We start from the raw sequence: 16,321 nt of genomic DNA on the forward strand, positions 1-16,321 counted from the left end.
GGATATTGGGATAGCCAGGAGGGCACTGCCGGAGCAGCTTTGGTGGCCCTGGGCACCCGGTGGGGCTGCAGCTGCTGCAGGGGCTCCTGGGGAATGTTCCAGAGCAAAGCTCAAAGCAAACAACAAGTCCTGGAGGGAATTCTGCCCCTGGGTCTGTGCTGGGAGCCCAAGGGAACAGCCCAAAGTGTTGGAGCTCAGTCTCCCTCGGCCAGGCTGTGTTCCCTGTCCCTGTGCCCTGTCCCCCAGCTATCCCCTGTACTTGTGCCCTGTCCTCTGTGCCTCACCTGTTCTCTGTCCCTTAGCTGTTCCCCGTCCTCTGTACCTCAGCTGTACCCTGTCCCTGTCCCTGTCCCTCAGCTCTGTGGGGTCAGAGCTGGCAGCAGGACCTGGGGCAGCCCAGGGGGAGAACAACCCTGAGCCCCAGCTGGGCCAGTTGCCCCAGTTCCCTCCCCCCAGAGGTGTCCAGGTCACTCCCAGCATGGGCCCTGTGTCTCCCAGTCACACCCAGTATGATCCCAGTAACTTTCAGTTACATTCAATACAATCCCAGTATGATCCCAATCACTCCCAGTATGATCCCAATCACTCCCAGTATGATCCCACTATGATCCCAGCATGGTCCCAGGTATTACCATTCACCCCTAGGATGGTTCCAGCCTCTCCCAGTATGATTCCAGTACCCCTTGTTGTGGGTAAACCAGGACTCCTGAATAACTGACCAATGTGACCAAGCAGAAGCTCTTTATTGTTTACATTACACACACTTTTCCAGATTCTACAAACTACTAAGATCACACTTCTTGATTGGTGCCTTTGTCTCATTCCCTCATTCTCTGTCTCCATTTCTCAATGTCTGTGATTGGTTACCGTGCAGGTGTTTCACAGTCCTCTGTTATCCAGTTCCTGCCATCCTGGTGTGCCCTTTCTCAGCTTCTTTTTTCTTATTTTAGCACAGTTTATGTCTCAGTAACCTTGATGAATTCCACAGTGCCCTGAGACAATTCTGTTAAGAACAGTTACAGATGGTATGGCTGGTGCACACTGAGGCCTGAGTTGTTCACATACACTGCTACAATTCCCCCTTCTTCTTCTTGCAGCAGCCAGACTCTCTTTACTGTGTTCTCTTCTAAGGGTCATGAACTTAATTATGATGGAATAACACAAAGCAATAAAATAATGACTACTAATATTAACAAAATTTCCTTTACAATACCTTTCAACCATCCAGTTATTCCCCATTCCTTAAAACATTCATCCAACCCCCAGTCATTCATTCACAGTCAATTTCTTCACGTTATCTTGTAGTTTTTTGAGTTTCCTGTGAATGGATGCAGAATGGTCAGAGAGGTTCATACAACACATCCCTTCCAACTCCTCACACCCATGCCCATGTCCTAAAAACAACAAATCTATAGCAGCTATATTTTGCAGTGTGCCATGACTAATACTATCTACATCAGTGAGCATTTGATTTAGAACAGTTGAAGTTGTGTTCAGTTGTTCAGCTGTCCAGCATCCCAACTTATTCAGTGGAGTCAAAGCCTGAGCAGTCACAGCACCTGGAGCAAGGAATGTTGCTGTGATTCGTGCTGGAGCACCCCAAAGATCCACATAATCATTACAATTAGATCCTAAGACTGGGATTGCTCTTTCAGTTCTTGTGCTGTGTCCTGCTCTCCAGATAGTCTGATTCAGCATTTCTCACATGCTAGGGGCAAACATGGTTAGTTTTCCTGGGTAACAAGGTCCACCAAAGGGATTACTTGGAATTGCAGGCCAGGGCCTATCCCCACAGATTAAACAGACACCTGGTGGAAGCCTTTTTACAGTCTCATTTGCACCAGCACTGCCAGGATAAATCCAATTGTGGCAATACTTGGTCACATTCTGATACCATGGAGAATTGGGATTAAGAATGACACTATTATTCTTGGGATGTGGGACTAGAACATTGCTTAGTTGTTTTTGGGTCCAGAAAGTAGTTTAAAACAAGCCATAATTCCCAGGAACTGATCCTAACAGGTCTAGTTCTTGGGGTTCTAGTCCAGTTTCATTCAGGGATTGTGTCATCACACCTGCTCGGAAGCCTTCACCGTTTGCCTTAATTCCCAGCCTTTTGCATATGTCAAATTTTTTACCACCTCTGGTGATGTTACACCAGTGATTCTCCACGCTTGATCTCTTTGCTTCCAAGTATGGTTTTCCTCCAGCTCCTACCCACCTTGCAAACACAGTAAAATCACTCACTGGGATACCAATTAGACATCTGCAGAAGGGATCTCTGGGCATGGCCAAGGATAAGCAAAAGGAATTCACCCCAGGAGCAAAGGCCTAAACCATGGGGGTTGACTCCAGGACCCAATCCACCAATCATATCCTGGCCCTGTGGACAGGTTGTGACAATTCCCTGAGCATCCTGCAGTAATATTCCAAGTTGTTTGGGTAAAACTTTCACAGTTTGATGAAAAAACTCATGAGCCCTTCTGGCTTGGCCAAATTTATTGATGTTGGGAGAAGCTGAGGCCCAAAATGGTGCCACCAATTGATCACCTTCTCGTTCCCTAAGGCCAGGCCTCCCTCCAATCTGCAGTGACTCTGAATATGGGCAATGTTTTGCGGAGATAACCAAAAGCTCCACAACTTTGTGAAAGTTGTAAAGCCGGTATGTTTATTACAGCGCTGGAGGCATGTGGAGATTACTCACCATAAAAGACATGCGGACCTCTGGGGACTTAAGGTCCCTTTTTGTCCTCCTCTCAAATACATATGCATACAATTTCAGAATAGGTTCACACATATTCATTTTTACGAATTTCGTGTGACATTTGCCGCTAGTTCTTCTTTATCAGAAAGAATTCCTAGGTCAGGTTGACCTGCTCTCACAGCAGCTTCTGTCTCTCTCTATCACCCTCTGTCTCCCGCCCCACCTGCTTCATATCTGTCCTTCACTGAAGCAGTTCCTCTGTGCCTAGGTTTTTGAAGTCAGGATAAATAGCTATGTTTTTTAACTACAGACTCAAATATGTACATTACACCAAAATCAAAATGGATTTCTACTCTGGAGAATTTCTACTCTGTCTCATTTCCCCCCTTTTCTAGAAAATAAGTAAATTCTTTTACTTAATGCAAACTTCTACAACAATAAGTGTCTCAATGCTTTACCAAGTACGTTTGATAAGGAGGTTTACACAGCTACACGCTAATTTAGAATTAGAGAATACTACAGCAATATAATGGATAATCTTAAACTTATTCTAACTAATATTAACAAAACTACAATGGGATGACACAACTTATTAAAGATTCCATTTGCTGTTGGCGACCACCCAAAGATCACATCCTACCAGTGATGATCTGCATTTTGTTTTATTCTTTGTAGAATTCTGGTTATTTCTTTTGTATCATGTTGGACAGTAATTAAGGGTTTTTTTCTGCTTTCTTGGATTTCTTTCAAGATTCTCAGTAGGTCTTGGTGCTTATTTAGTTCTTTTACTAATGTAAGGTCTATCTCAATAGGAGTTGGTGATAGTCTGTGATACATTGTATAATTGGTTTTAATCAACTGGTGGGATGTCACTGGGGCTCAGTACAAAAAATCACACCCGATGATCTTAACAAAATTACAAATACAAAGATTAGAATGATTTTTACTAGATAAAATAACATCATTGCTATCAATTTTTACAGCAGCACAAGCAGTTCTCAAGCACACGCAACCTTTACCAGTATATATGAGCACAGTTTTCTGATCAGTGACTGGATGAACTTCAAAGTGGCAAATACTCACTTCAGTGTCTACACACACATATTGGGCATTAATATTATTGCTTTCACAAATGAATCTTAGCTGTTCTCTAGTAATGCATGATTCTAAGTTTACTGTCTGCCACTTTTCATTCGCCTTTCATGCCCACACTCTATGTTCTGAAGGGTAGAGCACTGTTTTTTCATGGTTTAATCCCAGTGCAATGATGGGGTGGATAACGTAAACAGTGGCATTACGTATGGTAAGCACAAAGGCAGTGGCCACATTAGAGGCAGGATCATAGGTGAGATTTACTATAGTCCACCAGGATTGAAACTTCTTTTCAAAATCAATCGCAATCTTAGACAACTTTCTGAATTTCAGCTGGAAAATTACCTTCACCCCTTTCCTATATGATCAGAGCTGCTGTTGCTTGCATCTATAACTCTGCTTGTATACAACTGAAAGCTAAAGACATTATCTTGAATTGTACTAAGTGCTTCTACTATTAACTTGTGGTCTCGGTCTCTGGCCTTTTCTTACTTTGGCAGTACTTTTGAAACCTGCTACTGGCTAGTTCCTAATGCCAATAGAGATGACTATAAAGGCTGCTTCAATTTTGTTAGGCTACCTGCTGCAGTGGCCAGCTTATTCATCAGTATTTCTGAATAAATTCTATTTAAAACTCCTAATCCTGTCCCTAATATCTCAGTTAGATCCTTTCTTATCCTGCTCCTGAGATATGCCTGTCTTTGTAACCACTTTGTCCAGCCCTCAAAGGATGTTCTTAGGAAAGAGGAGCAGGCTGGTTGGATTTTTGAGATGTTAATTTGGATCATCAACTCCACTTGTTTGAGAGACCATTCTGGATTGAACAACAGAATGTTGTTCACCCACATTCCTCACTACATAGGGACCTATTTCATACACTTCAGGTTCAAGTTTGGGTTGAGTCTGAACTATTTGAGTCCTAGAGTGGGTTGTATAAGGTCCTATTGTTGTAAAAAGTGCAGTGTCTATTTTAAATTTAAATGAGAGCCCGATAGCATCACGAGCCCAAAGGCAAGTCACTTTTACAGACTGTATCAAGGTGAAATTACACCAACAGTCTGATTCACTTAGGCTATCACAAACTTCCTGGTGTTTGTACACACCAGGAGAGGTTGAGACACTAATTGCATCTGGTCTCTCATAAGCCATCTCATTGACCACCTGGCATCCTACTTTGATTTCTTCTCCTCTGATCTCTTAAGTGTCCACAGTTCTTGCTCCTGCCATTCTTGCTCCTCATATACTTGATTCCCGTGGATTACTACAGTGGATAGGTTTAAATCTTTTATCTCAGAAAGTTCTTCCATGGATCCAGTATACTGATTAAAAGCCTGGGACCAAGGCCATTCAGCATTGCTTTGGACAGAGGTACTCTCTAGTTCTAAAACTTCAGTTATAATTATATACAAAACAATTCTGTAAATGAAAGTATGAACTACCACCAGCCGCAATACACACATTTTGCCCAAGTAAGTTTTAGTCTCAGTTCATTGTCTCCTGGTGTCACTCTCCAAGGGGCGTCTGGGGCCTTCTTCACTCGAGAGTGATGGATCCAGGCGTTCTGCTCCTTGATATTGATTGCGGGGAAGGTGGTGAGAAGTACTTGCAGTGGTCTCTCCCACTGTGGTTCCGAAGTCTTCTCTGTAAGAGACTTAACATATACGTAATCACTAGGCTGTATGTTATGTACTGGCCCATCTAACTCCCTGCTCCAAGTTCCGGCCCTGTGTTTCTCAATTTCTCTGAGCTGTTTGTTTAAGGCCACCATGTAGGTGGCTAGTGTTATCTCCCCAATGTGGGTGGACATTACCTTTTGTATTCAATATGGTCTTCCATAAAGTATTTCAAAAGGACTCAACTTTTCTTTAGCCCGAGGTTTAGTTCAAATTTGCAATAGTGTCAGTGGAGGAGCTTGGGGCCAGGGTAGATTAACTTCCTGTCCCAGTCTTACAATCTGCTGCTTAATTAAATGATTCATTTTCTCCACCTGGCCACTTGATTGGGGGCGGTATGGAGTGTGAAGTTCCCAATCTATGCCCAGGTGGCTACTAATCTGTTGCACTATTTTGTAAATGAAATGTGATCCTCTATCCGAGGATATTGTGGCTGGAACTCAGAAGTGTGGTATTATTCCTTGTAATAATAACCTGGTCATCTCTCGAGCTTTTACAGTTCTGGTGGGGAATGGTTCTGGCCACCCTGAAAATGTATCTGTAATACATTTATTAATACTGAAAATTAATGCTAAAATACCAGCAAATACCAATACCCCCCTTTCCTTGGGAGTTCTGAAAAGTCAATTTGCCACTGCTGTCCAGGCCTATGGCCTCTCTCAGTCTGACAGAGTTGTGGCCTGGTGGTATTTGTGGGGTTAGTCTGTAGGCAGAGATCACACTGTCGGGTCACTTTAGTAATAGTGGCATATAAATTCCTGGCAACAATTCTTTCAATCAAGTAGGTGTATAGGGCACATATTCCCCAGTGTGCTTTCTGGTGTTCTTCCCGTACTAGTGACTACAATAAATGGGAAGGCATTACCAGCTTCTCTTCAATGGTAGCCCACCCTTCTTGGTTATATGTCCCTCTTTGATCTTCAATTAATTTTCTATCTCTCTTATTATATTCTGGCTTACCTTCAAGGGAAATTTGTCCATCTGAAATTAGGGCATCTCCAGTAGTTACCTCACCTTTCACTGCTTCCTTTGCCTCTCTATCCGCCAGCTCATTTCCTTCTTCCAATTCTGAGCTCACTCTTTGGTGTGCCTTAATATACATAATTGCTACCTTTTCAGGCAGCTGAACTGCTTCTAGCAGCTGGATTATCTCTTGTGCATGTTTGATGTTCTTTCCCTGTGAGGTCAGCAGTCCCCTCTCTTTCCAGACGGCTCCATGTGCATGCACGACCCCGAATGCATAGCTAGAGTCTGTGTAGACGTTTATTCTCTTTCCTTTTGCCATTTCCAAGGCATGGGCCAGGGCAATTATCTCAGCCTTCTGCGCAGAGGTCCCTGTTGGTAAGGGTCCAGATTTGATTACCTCTCTGCAGGTGGTCACTGTGTACCTATCATGTCGGTTTCTATTGGCAATGTAGCTACTCCCGTCAGTGAACCAGGTCTCTGCATCTTCCAAAGGAGTGTCCTTTAAGTCTGGGTGGCTGGAGTAGGTAGGTAGCTTCAATGGTCTCCAGGCAATCATGGTGTACTGCTTCTCCTTGATTTCCACTGAGAAAGGAAGCTGGGCTGACAATATTAGTCACTACTATCTCTACATCATCTTGCTCTATCATGATGGCCTAGTATTTCAGGAGCCTCTGTGGTGAAAACCAGTGGCCACCCATTGCTTCCAGTACTGCAGACACTGTGTGGGACACTAGCACAGTCATTTTTGTCCTAGGGGAGACTTAGGTGCTTCTTGAATATTCAGCACAACTGCTGCTACAGCTCTGAGGCAACCTGGCCATCTTTTGGCTGTTGCATCTGGTTGCTTGGAGAAGTAAGCAACTGCTCTCTGGTATGGACCCAAGTCCTAAGCTAATATTCCCAGGACAATTCCCTGTCTTCCATGGGAAAACAGAAAGAATGGTTTACTTATATCGGGAAGTCCCAAAGCTGGAGCTGACATGAGGGCACTCTTTAGCTGGTGAAAGGCCTGTGTGGCTTTTTTTGTCCACTGGAGATCTCTGTTTCCATTGGCAATAAGAGTTTAAAGAGGGGTCTGCCGAGCAGTCCATAATTATAAACCCACAGCCGGCACCATCCTGCCATGCCTAAGAAGGTTCGGAGTTCTTTTATTGTTTGGAGTTTTGGGGTTTGGCATATGGCCTCCTTGCGAACCTGCCCTAAAGTCCGTTGCCCAGCACTCACCTTGTGCCCCAGGTAGATTACTTTCTGTTTTACTACTTGTGCCTTTTTCTTTGATACTTAGTATCCTTGGAGTCCTAGGAAATTCAAAAGACTTACTGTCCAGGTCACACGTGCTTCCCTCCTCATAGTGTCTACTAGAAGATCACCCACATACTACAACAGCCTTCCTTCTTCCTGTGGAGCTTCCCAGGACTCCAGATCTTTTGCAAGTCACCCCCCAAACAGAGTGGGGGAGTTTTTGACACCTTGAGGCAACACGGACCACGTGAGCTGGGTTTTGCACCCACTTTTAGGGCTTTCCCATTCGAATGCAAAAATTTTCTGCTGGCTTTGTGGATAGGGAGGCAAAAGAAGGCATCTTTTAGGTCTAAAATGGTAAACCAGGTTAGCTCAGGTGTTAGACAAGTTAATAGTATACGGATTGGCTATCACCGTATACAAATTTTCTGTTACTTTATTAACAGCCCTCAAATCCTGCACTATCCGGTATGACCCACCAGATTTCCGAACGGGTAAAATGGGAATATTGAAATCAGATTGGCATTCTTTCAGTAATCTTAACCGCAGAAAATTTTCAATTATTTGGCTGATTCCTTCCCTGTCTTCTTTCTTTAGGGGGTACTGCTTAATTCTCACTGGTTGTGTCTCTTCCTGGAGCTTTATTTTATTGCTATGGGGGAGGAATTTTTCGCCCTACCTAGTACATCAGAGGCCCATACTCTGGGAAATACTTGACTTAGTATCTCTTCATCAATTTCCTCCTCAACTTCAATAGCTGTTAAGATTAAACTTAATACCTCTGTGTACATTTGATCATTCACCTCCAGAGTAACCTCTCTATTTTTTAATGTAATGGTTGCTTATAACTACTACAATAAATCTCTGCCTAAAAGTGCCTTTGGTGAACTGGTCATGTACAAAAATTTATGAATACCCCCTTGTTTTCCCAATTTATACCTCAAAGGTTTGCAAAGATATGCCCTTTCAGACTGGCCAGTAGCCCCCTGCACTACAACATAATAATTTTTCCACAGGTACTAAAGCTTTATTTTAAACTGAATATGTGGCCCCAGTATTAACAAAAAATTCCACCCTTTTCCCTTCCTCCCCCAGCCTCATTGTTATAGCCAGTGGATCCGCTGGGGCAGAATCCCCTGGTCCTCCTCAGTTGTTTTGTATGTGTGCAGCCACTTGTCAGTCACCTCGTCTCCATTCTGGGCATTGATCTTTCCAGTGACCAGTTCTTTTGCAGATTGCACACTGGTTCCTGCCCAGCCAAGGTGGTCCTTGTCTGGGTGGTCCCTAGTTGTATTTTCTTTGCCTTTCCTCCTGTACCACTGCCACCAACCTTTCATTCCTTGTTTATATCCTTCTTCCTAAATACCCTCCAGGCCTCCTCTAGCAAGATGCTGAGATTTCTCCCTTCCAGTCTCCAAATTTTCTGAAGTTTACATCTAATATCTCCAGCAGACTGTCCCAAAAATGAATTAACTAGTAGATTCATCCCTATCTCAGACTCTGGATCCAATGATGTATGACAACGCATAGCATCCCTTAAACACTCTAGAAACTCAGATGGAGTCTCAGAAGACCCCTGCTTAAGAGAATATATGACAGACCAATTTATGGGTTTTGGAATAGCTCTTTCCACCCCTGTTGCTATCCACTCTTGATAATCTGCTAATTTCTTTACCTCTGCCGACACATTAGGATACAATTCTGGGTCTTGGAGGGGGAAATATTCTTTTACATCTAGCTGTGTGCTCTTGCAGTAATCCTCTGCCAAAGTGCCGGCTGTCTTTAGGATCAGCTGTTTTTTCTGTTTCAGTGAAAGCATCCAGTAGTAACTGGATATCAGCCCAATCTGAATTGTGTTTCTTGATAACATATCATAGACGTTTGGCAGTAAGTATCAGATCAACACGATAATTCCCAGCAATCCTTTCCCATGCCTCTAAATCAAGAGTGGTAAATGGCACTTTAATCATTAATCTCCCTCCTTCTTGTCCCACTGCCTCTTGCAGAGGGGCCTGTAACACTGCTTGTCTCCTAGTTCTAGATGCAACTGGACTGTCAGGGGGGATGGGTTCTAGTGGATGTGCCTTCCCAGCCTGAGTCCTCCTCCTTTTTGGGGAAGTCCTCTTCCTCTTCATCCTCATCCTCAATCTCCCTCCTCCTAGGAGGAGTTTTCATCCACTCAAACGTATCTCATTCTTGCTCCTCAGAATGATAAACCTTGTCTGATCTCATACACCATTGTACCATACTGCATGCTGAAAAACAATGTTTGATTTGCCCCTTTTCTGCCTTGTTTTCATTTTCAAGGGCTAACACCAGCGGGTCCAAGGGGGGTCTGATCCCACAGTCTCTTGCAATTCTTGGTGATTTCTTAAAACAAAAAAACCATATCAGCATACGAAACCTCATCCCATTTACCTTCCCGTCTTAAAAACAACATTAACTGCAGTAAGGTATTATAATCTAAAGTTCCAGTGGGAGGCCACTTCGCTCTGTCCTCTAACCTGTATAATGGCCACCAATGCATGCAATATTGGATTAGATCTTTTTTATTCTCAGAGCCCCCTCTACTAGTGCCTTCTTTTCAGTGGGCCAAGATGCACCCCAACTCCAGGTGGCAGGTATCAGATGTGATTTCACACACACGCTTTAAGATCTTAGGTTCTGAATCCGCTTGATCAGGAAACTTTAATTTACATTCGGGGCATGTGCCCTCACACTTATTACAACAGCAATACCAGTGTCTCTCACAAACTCCACACTGCAATAGTAGATTGGCAGGGTGCCAATCTCTCGATGTGCCAAAGGCTCTCAGGAATTGCCCACAGAGGCAGGCTATTCCATTTATTACAGGAAACTCTAAATCCTCTGCGGCAGGTTGTTCCCAGTCCAGACTTACTATAGTACCAGCTGAAGTCTGGTAAAGCCCCTCTAAATGAACTTGTTAGTCTCCTCTATCTATCCAATAATTCACAGGATTCACAAACTCCCAGGGGTCGAGTCCAAACCACCGGGGCAGAGGAACCCCTTGGGTTCATCTAGCCACGGTGAAAACGTGCACAATCTACACCACAATTCACTACCTTTACTCAATGAACATCCTCACCCACGCTTCTCCACTACTTGCTCTGATTTTCTGCTGGGCGTTCCCTGCCCCCACAGCCTGCCCTGGCCAGTGCCTCAGGCCTCACACGGGCCCTCCAGTCGCAGGTAGAAACCCCTCCACACCCGAGAGTAGATATACTCTCTTTTGTACATCAAACACAATTACAAAGACACTAACATTAACCACACAATGCATTAACTATACAATGATACAGCGTCTGAACACCACACACACACACACACACACACACACACACACACACACACACGCGTGAGTCCACTTGAACCCACCTCCAGGGTCGCTAGCGGCTGCACTATTGGACAGTGAATCCCTGTCTCCCAGTTGCTCTATCAATCGGGCTGCTGCCTGCAGGCACAGGCTGAGCACTCAAACGTCTTTGAGTGACTTATTCAGCCATCCTATCTCTCTTTTCTCCAGGGGCCCCCTCCATACATACCATGTCCACCGCATGCCAGCAGGTCCTTGTCTGTCTCTCCAAGAGGCAAGCTGAGATGAGTGGAGCTCCGCCAGGAAAATCCCAGGGCGTGCCTTGGAGGTCCGTCTATCCCCTCTGCCCCTGTGGTGACAGAGACGGTTCCTCCTGGCTGGCTTCGCAGGAGTTTTGTTTATCTTGCAGAGATAAACAAAACTCCACAACTTTGTGAAAGTTGTAAAGTCGGTGTGTTTATTACAGCGCTGGAGGCATGTGGAGATTACTCACCATAAAAGACATGCGGACCTCTGGGGACTTCAGGTCCCTTTTTATCCTCCTCTCAAATACATATGCATACAATTTCAGAATAGGTTCATACATATTCATTTTTACGAATTTCGTGTGACATTTGCCGCTAGTTCTTCTTTATCAGAAAGAATTCCCAAGTCAGGTTGACCTGCTCTCACAGCAGACTCTGTCTCTCTTTATCATCCTCTGTCTCCCCTCCACCCCCTATCTCTGTCCTTCACTGAAGCAGTTCCTCTGTGCCTAGGTTTTTGAAGTCAGGCTAAATAGCTATGTTTTTTAACTACAGACTCAAAGATGTACATTACACCAAAATCAAAATGGATTTCTACTCTGGAGAACTTCTACTCTGTCTGATTGACAGGTGTAATGAACAGAGCTCAATGCTTGTTTGCTTCTAAGTTCTTCGCCAGCTTCATATCCTCTTCATACCACCCGAGTCCTGGTACTCTCTTTCTGTACCCACGGCTTTACCACCTGGTATCAAAGCCGGTGCCTGAGTCTGAGCCCCTTCTGCCGCCCATTTAGCCTCATGGTCTGCCAATCTGTTTCCTAATTCCTGTTCAGTCTTACCCTTTGGTGACCTCTACAGTGCATGACTGCCACCTGTTCCTCTAAATTTACAGTTTCCAATAGACATAAAATTTCTTCAGCATGTTTAATTTACTTACCTCGAGCTTCACGCAATCTTCTGTTCCAGACATCACCCTGAGCAGGCCCTATGCCAACTGCACATCTGGAGTCAGTCCATGTATTATTAATCCTCTCCCCTCCTGCCAATTCCAGGACTCGTCGGTGAATTATCTCTTCTCGCGGCATGGCTATCCCTGCAAGTAAAGGTTTTGCCTTGATTACCTTGTGGGCAGTGGTCGCTGCATATCCTGCCTTATGAGTCCCTGACTTTATAATGCCACTTCTGTCTGTGGATCAGTAGTCCCCAGCATCCTCCAGAGGTTCCTCCTTCCAGTCAGGTCTGCTGGACTAAACTGTCTCCATCATTTCCAAACAGTCAGAGGCTACAGGTGCCAAAGTAGCTCCACTGAGAAAAGATGCTGTGTTACAATATTAGTGGTTACAAAATTATCATCATTTTGTTCTACCAGTACAGCTTGATACTTCAGGAAAGGAGGAGGGGAGAGCCAGTGACTCCCCTTCTGCTCTAACACCGCAGAGACAGTGTCCAAGTCATTTTCCGGCCCATAGTGAATTTGCAGGCCTCTTGAATGTTAAGAATAATGGCTGCAATGGCTCACAAGCACCCAGGCCAAGCCTTGCTTACCTCATCCCATGGCTTAGAGAAGTAAGCAACAGCTCTCTTGTAAGGTCCCAGTTGTTGGGCTCATGGTAGGGCTGTTCTTGAAATCTAGGGGTAACACTGTCTGGCTTAAGAGGGTTTTTCACTCTGTGTCTGGATTTTCCCATTTGAAAGCAAAGAACTTCTGACTATCCTGGCTAAAGCCAAATGGGGAAAGGCATCTTTTAAATACAGTACCATAAACCACACCTAATTAGTTTTTGACTTGGTTAACAGGATGTAGGGGTTTGCTACCACTGGGTAAAAATCCTCCACAATTTTGTTTACTGCTTTTAAATCTTGCACTAATCTATACCTCTTACCATCAGGTTTTTTAACTGGAAAAATGAGAGTATTATATTCTGATTCACATTCTATGAGTAATCCAATCCAATTTCAAAGAAGTATTAATTATTTCTTTGATTGCTTTTTGATCCTCTGCTTTCAATGGATATTGTTTAATTCTAACAGGGTTGGCTTTTGGTTTTTCAATCTTACTTCTATCGGAGTTGCATTTTAGCTCGCACTGATGTCCCTGCTGCCCACACTCCTGGATATACTTGATCCAGGACTTCTTGAGTCATTTTACTACTCACTTCAGGTTGCTTCAATGCCAAGCTTAGTATTTCTGATTAATTGATCTTCCTTTCTTTTAGATTTTTTTTTCCTTGCCTAAAAGTTACTCCAACTCCTAACAGTTCTAACAAGTCTCATCCCAATAATGATTTTGGGGATTCCAACATGCATAAAAATTCATGTATCCCAGTTTGTTTACTTATTTGATACTTAATTGGCTGCAAAAAGTACACTTTCTTTTGTAGGCCAGTGGCTCCTATTACTTTTACAAAATCTTTACCCACTTGTATTAGTTCTTGATTTAACACTGAATGTGAAGCGCCTGTTTTGACCAGAAATTCAGTTTCTTTTTCTTGATTCTCTAACCTAATTGCAACCATTGGGTATGCTAGTGTAGATCTTCCCGCTTCCCATAATTCGACTTCCAGCATCATTGCAGGCTGAGAATTAACCCCTTGAATGTGCCATGAAGGTATCCTGATGCCCCAAGAATCTGAATTTGGAATCCATAACCTAGGACAATTCTTTTTCCTATGTCCTAATTCCCTACAAGAGGCGCTCTGATTCTCCTGTATTTGGGCTGGGTGTATCTCTGGGTCCCTCAGCCCCTCCCAGCGGGTGTTCTCAATAATTCTTGATCTTGTTTTCTCCTTTACTGCCAGCAGTACTGCTTTCAGCTCTCCTACTTGTGCATTTCCCATTTCTTCTCCTACTACTTCCATTCCTGTTCAATGTGGAAAGCAACTGCTCTGTACTTTGATTTCCAATCAGTGTGTTTGGCTGTGGCATCAGTGAACCATACAGCTTTGCCTTCAGAGTCTGAAGTGAATGCAGGAGCACCCAGTGCAGAACATGGCTTATGTGAGTGTTGTAGAGCTAACACGACTGGAGACACAGCTATCTGTAACTTTGCAGGTTTTGTTGGCCCTTCAGTGACATCCATTTGAACTGTGACCAACTGAGATGTATGTATCATTAATGTGTTCAAGGCTCTTGCTATTCTAGAAAATCCAGGAACACGATTTCTCTGGTATCCCAGAGTACCCAATATTTTATATCCAAAACTGCCATTAGTTTATGTGCAGATGCCTGCACATAAAGTGTAGCAGTGAGATTTGCAATATTTGGGAGAGCTGTGATGAAATGTTTCATGTTAACATTAAGCATTTGATAATCAATTGTTAAATGCCACCTCCTGTCTGCTTTTTTCACTAGCCAAACAAGTTTTGTAAGCAGAACAACAAGAATTATAAGCAGAATGCATCCTATTATAACACCTCTTGGTTTTAAATTTTTAATTACATTGCAACGCATTTCAGCAGAGTAACAGATAATGTTTTACCTATTAAAGCCAGTTAAACAATTTCTATTTTTATCTAAAATTAAAAGTTTCGGCTTTTGGCTTCTGTGGGGGTAATCAAAGAGATTTTAGGCTCCAATGTTAATTACAAATTTTGAAGGTTGCCTCTTTACTACTACAGCCAACTCTGTTGGGATGCCATCTCTGAAAAAAGTAATTACTCAACATATGTTCACATGTTTCCTGAGCAGTTATTAGTTCCTGGTTAAACATAATCCATGGCTCCTGATTTTTAACCATTGTTCCCTTTATCTTTGTTATGCCATAGGGCAGTGTCCTAGTTTTGCAGCACAGAAGTGATGATTTAAGAGAAGCTGCTATCAGTTTCCTCCATGTCTGACAAAAAGAACCCATCAGTAATGGCTTTGGCAATCCATTAAACCACTAAAAGCTGAACACGCTTCTACCTAAAATCACGTTAAAGATGGAAAATCCCGGGAAATCTCTTTCTTTTTCGGCCGGCAAAGAGGTGGCAAGAGCCGGGCCGGACCGGGCAGCCTCTGCTGCGGGGCTGGGCCCCTTCCTGGGACACCCAGCGGGCCGCCATCGGCTGCCGGGCAGGGAGAGGGGAGCGCTAGGGGGCAGAGGCCAGCTGGGCCATGGCTGCCATTTCTAACATCTTACTGCTTGTTATAAGCCCTGCCCCACCACCAGCCCGGGTCCGCCAGGCCCCAGAGCAGCCCCGGCCGGGCTGGCTTGGCCAAGCTTCTGCCACCATTGAGATTCACCCACAACCCCCGGGCAGGGGGAGGTGAAGCCATCAGGCACCGCCGCTGCTGAGTTCTGGCCTGGCTGCCGGGATCCACGCCGATCCCCCAGCCCAGCCCAGACTGCAGCTCCGACCCGCAAGCACCAAGCCCACCCGGGGTCAGGCGGTCATTTGTAGGCCCCAAGCAAGATATTGCCTCTTTCAGTGCTTCAATTCCCTCGAGTGAGAGAAAGGGACAAAAGAACAAAATGCAGGCAATGTAGAGCAGCAACACAAAGACATCAAGGTCAATGAAGAAAGACTCCAGTCCCAGATAGGAGGGCTGAGGAGATGCCTTGATCTTGGAGCTGAAATCCTCTTGTAAGGCTCTGAAGACGAATGTAATTGATACATTCAGACTTTTTTTCACTATAACACATTAGCAAGTATAGGGAGATAACTTGTTTGGCAAAAGCCTCCATGCTAAAGCAAGCAAATGTTGAAGTAGTTGTGATTTTATGAGTTTGAACAGAGATAGATAGAGAAGAGTGATGAAGACCCTGTGCCCTCGGGGGGGGAGAAGATCTCTGTTCCCGGAGATGAAGATGATTTTAGAGATAGATAGAGAACCTTTGCTTTTGAAGAGCTCATCTTTAAATAGTGCCCCATAAGCTGACATGGTGCATAAACACAGCTGTGGGAAAGGTTGTGGAAAACGGGAGGGACATCACGAGTGTAGATTTCCCTGGGCAGCTTCTATTCATAGAAATTGAGAGCCTCAAGAGAGCTGGTTTTCTCGTGGAGAAGTCTCCATAACATTAACAAGAGGGACTTCTCTCCCTAAGTGAACTAAAAGAAGACTGTTCTAGAGGCGGGAAACT

The 16,321-nt window shown here is 44.2% G+C and overlaps 1 protein-coding gene across 10 annotated transcripts in view; it reads right to left on the reverse strand.

Moving 5' to 3' along the window:
* Positions 1 to 724: 724 nt before the first annotated feature.
* Positions 725 to 16,321, reverse strand: part of LOC106630081 (uncharacterized) — a 48,665-nt gene continuing 33,068 nt past the window's right edge. For 8 of the 10 annotated variants that reach the window (XM_074531015.1, XM_074531014.1, XM_074531021.1 and 5 more), the window contains 4 exons: positions 12,194 to 12,349; positions 11,241 to 11,360; positions 6,430 to 6,804; positions 725 to 5,447 (listed from right to left, as the gene is read on the reverse strand). In XM_074531015.1, coding sequence (XP_074387116.1) covers positions 5,284 to 5,447; positions 6,430 to 6,804; positions 11,241 to 11,360; positions 12,194 to 12,349 — 815 coding nt within the window. In that variant the 3' untranslated portion in view covers positions 725 to 5,283. The remainder of the gene's footprint in view (positions 5,448 to 6,429; positions 6,805 to 11,240; positions 11,361 to 12,193; positions 12,350 to 16,321) is intronic. The other 2 variants (XM_074531022.1, XM_074531023.1) reach the window with 2 other exon arrangements.

Source organism: Zonotrichia albicollis, chromosome 34 (genome assembly GCF_047830755.1).
Source record: "Zonotrichia albicollis isolate bZonAlb1 chromosome 34, bZonAlb1.hap1, whole genome shotgun sequence".
NCBI lineage: Eukaryota > Metazoa > Chordata > Aves > Passeriformes > Passerellidae > Zonotrichia > Zonotrichia albicollis.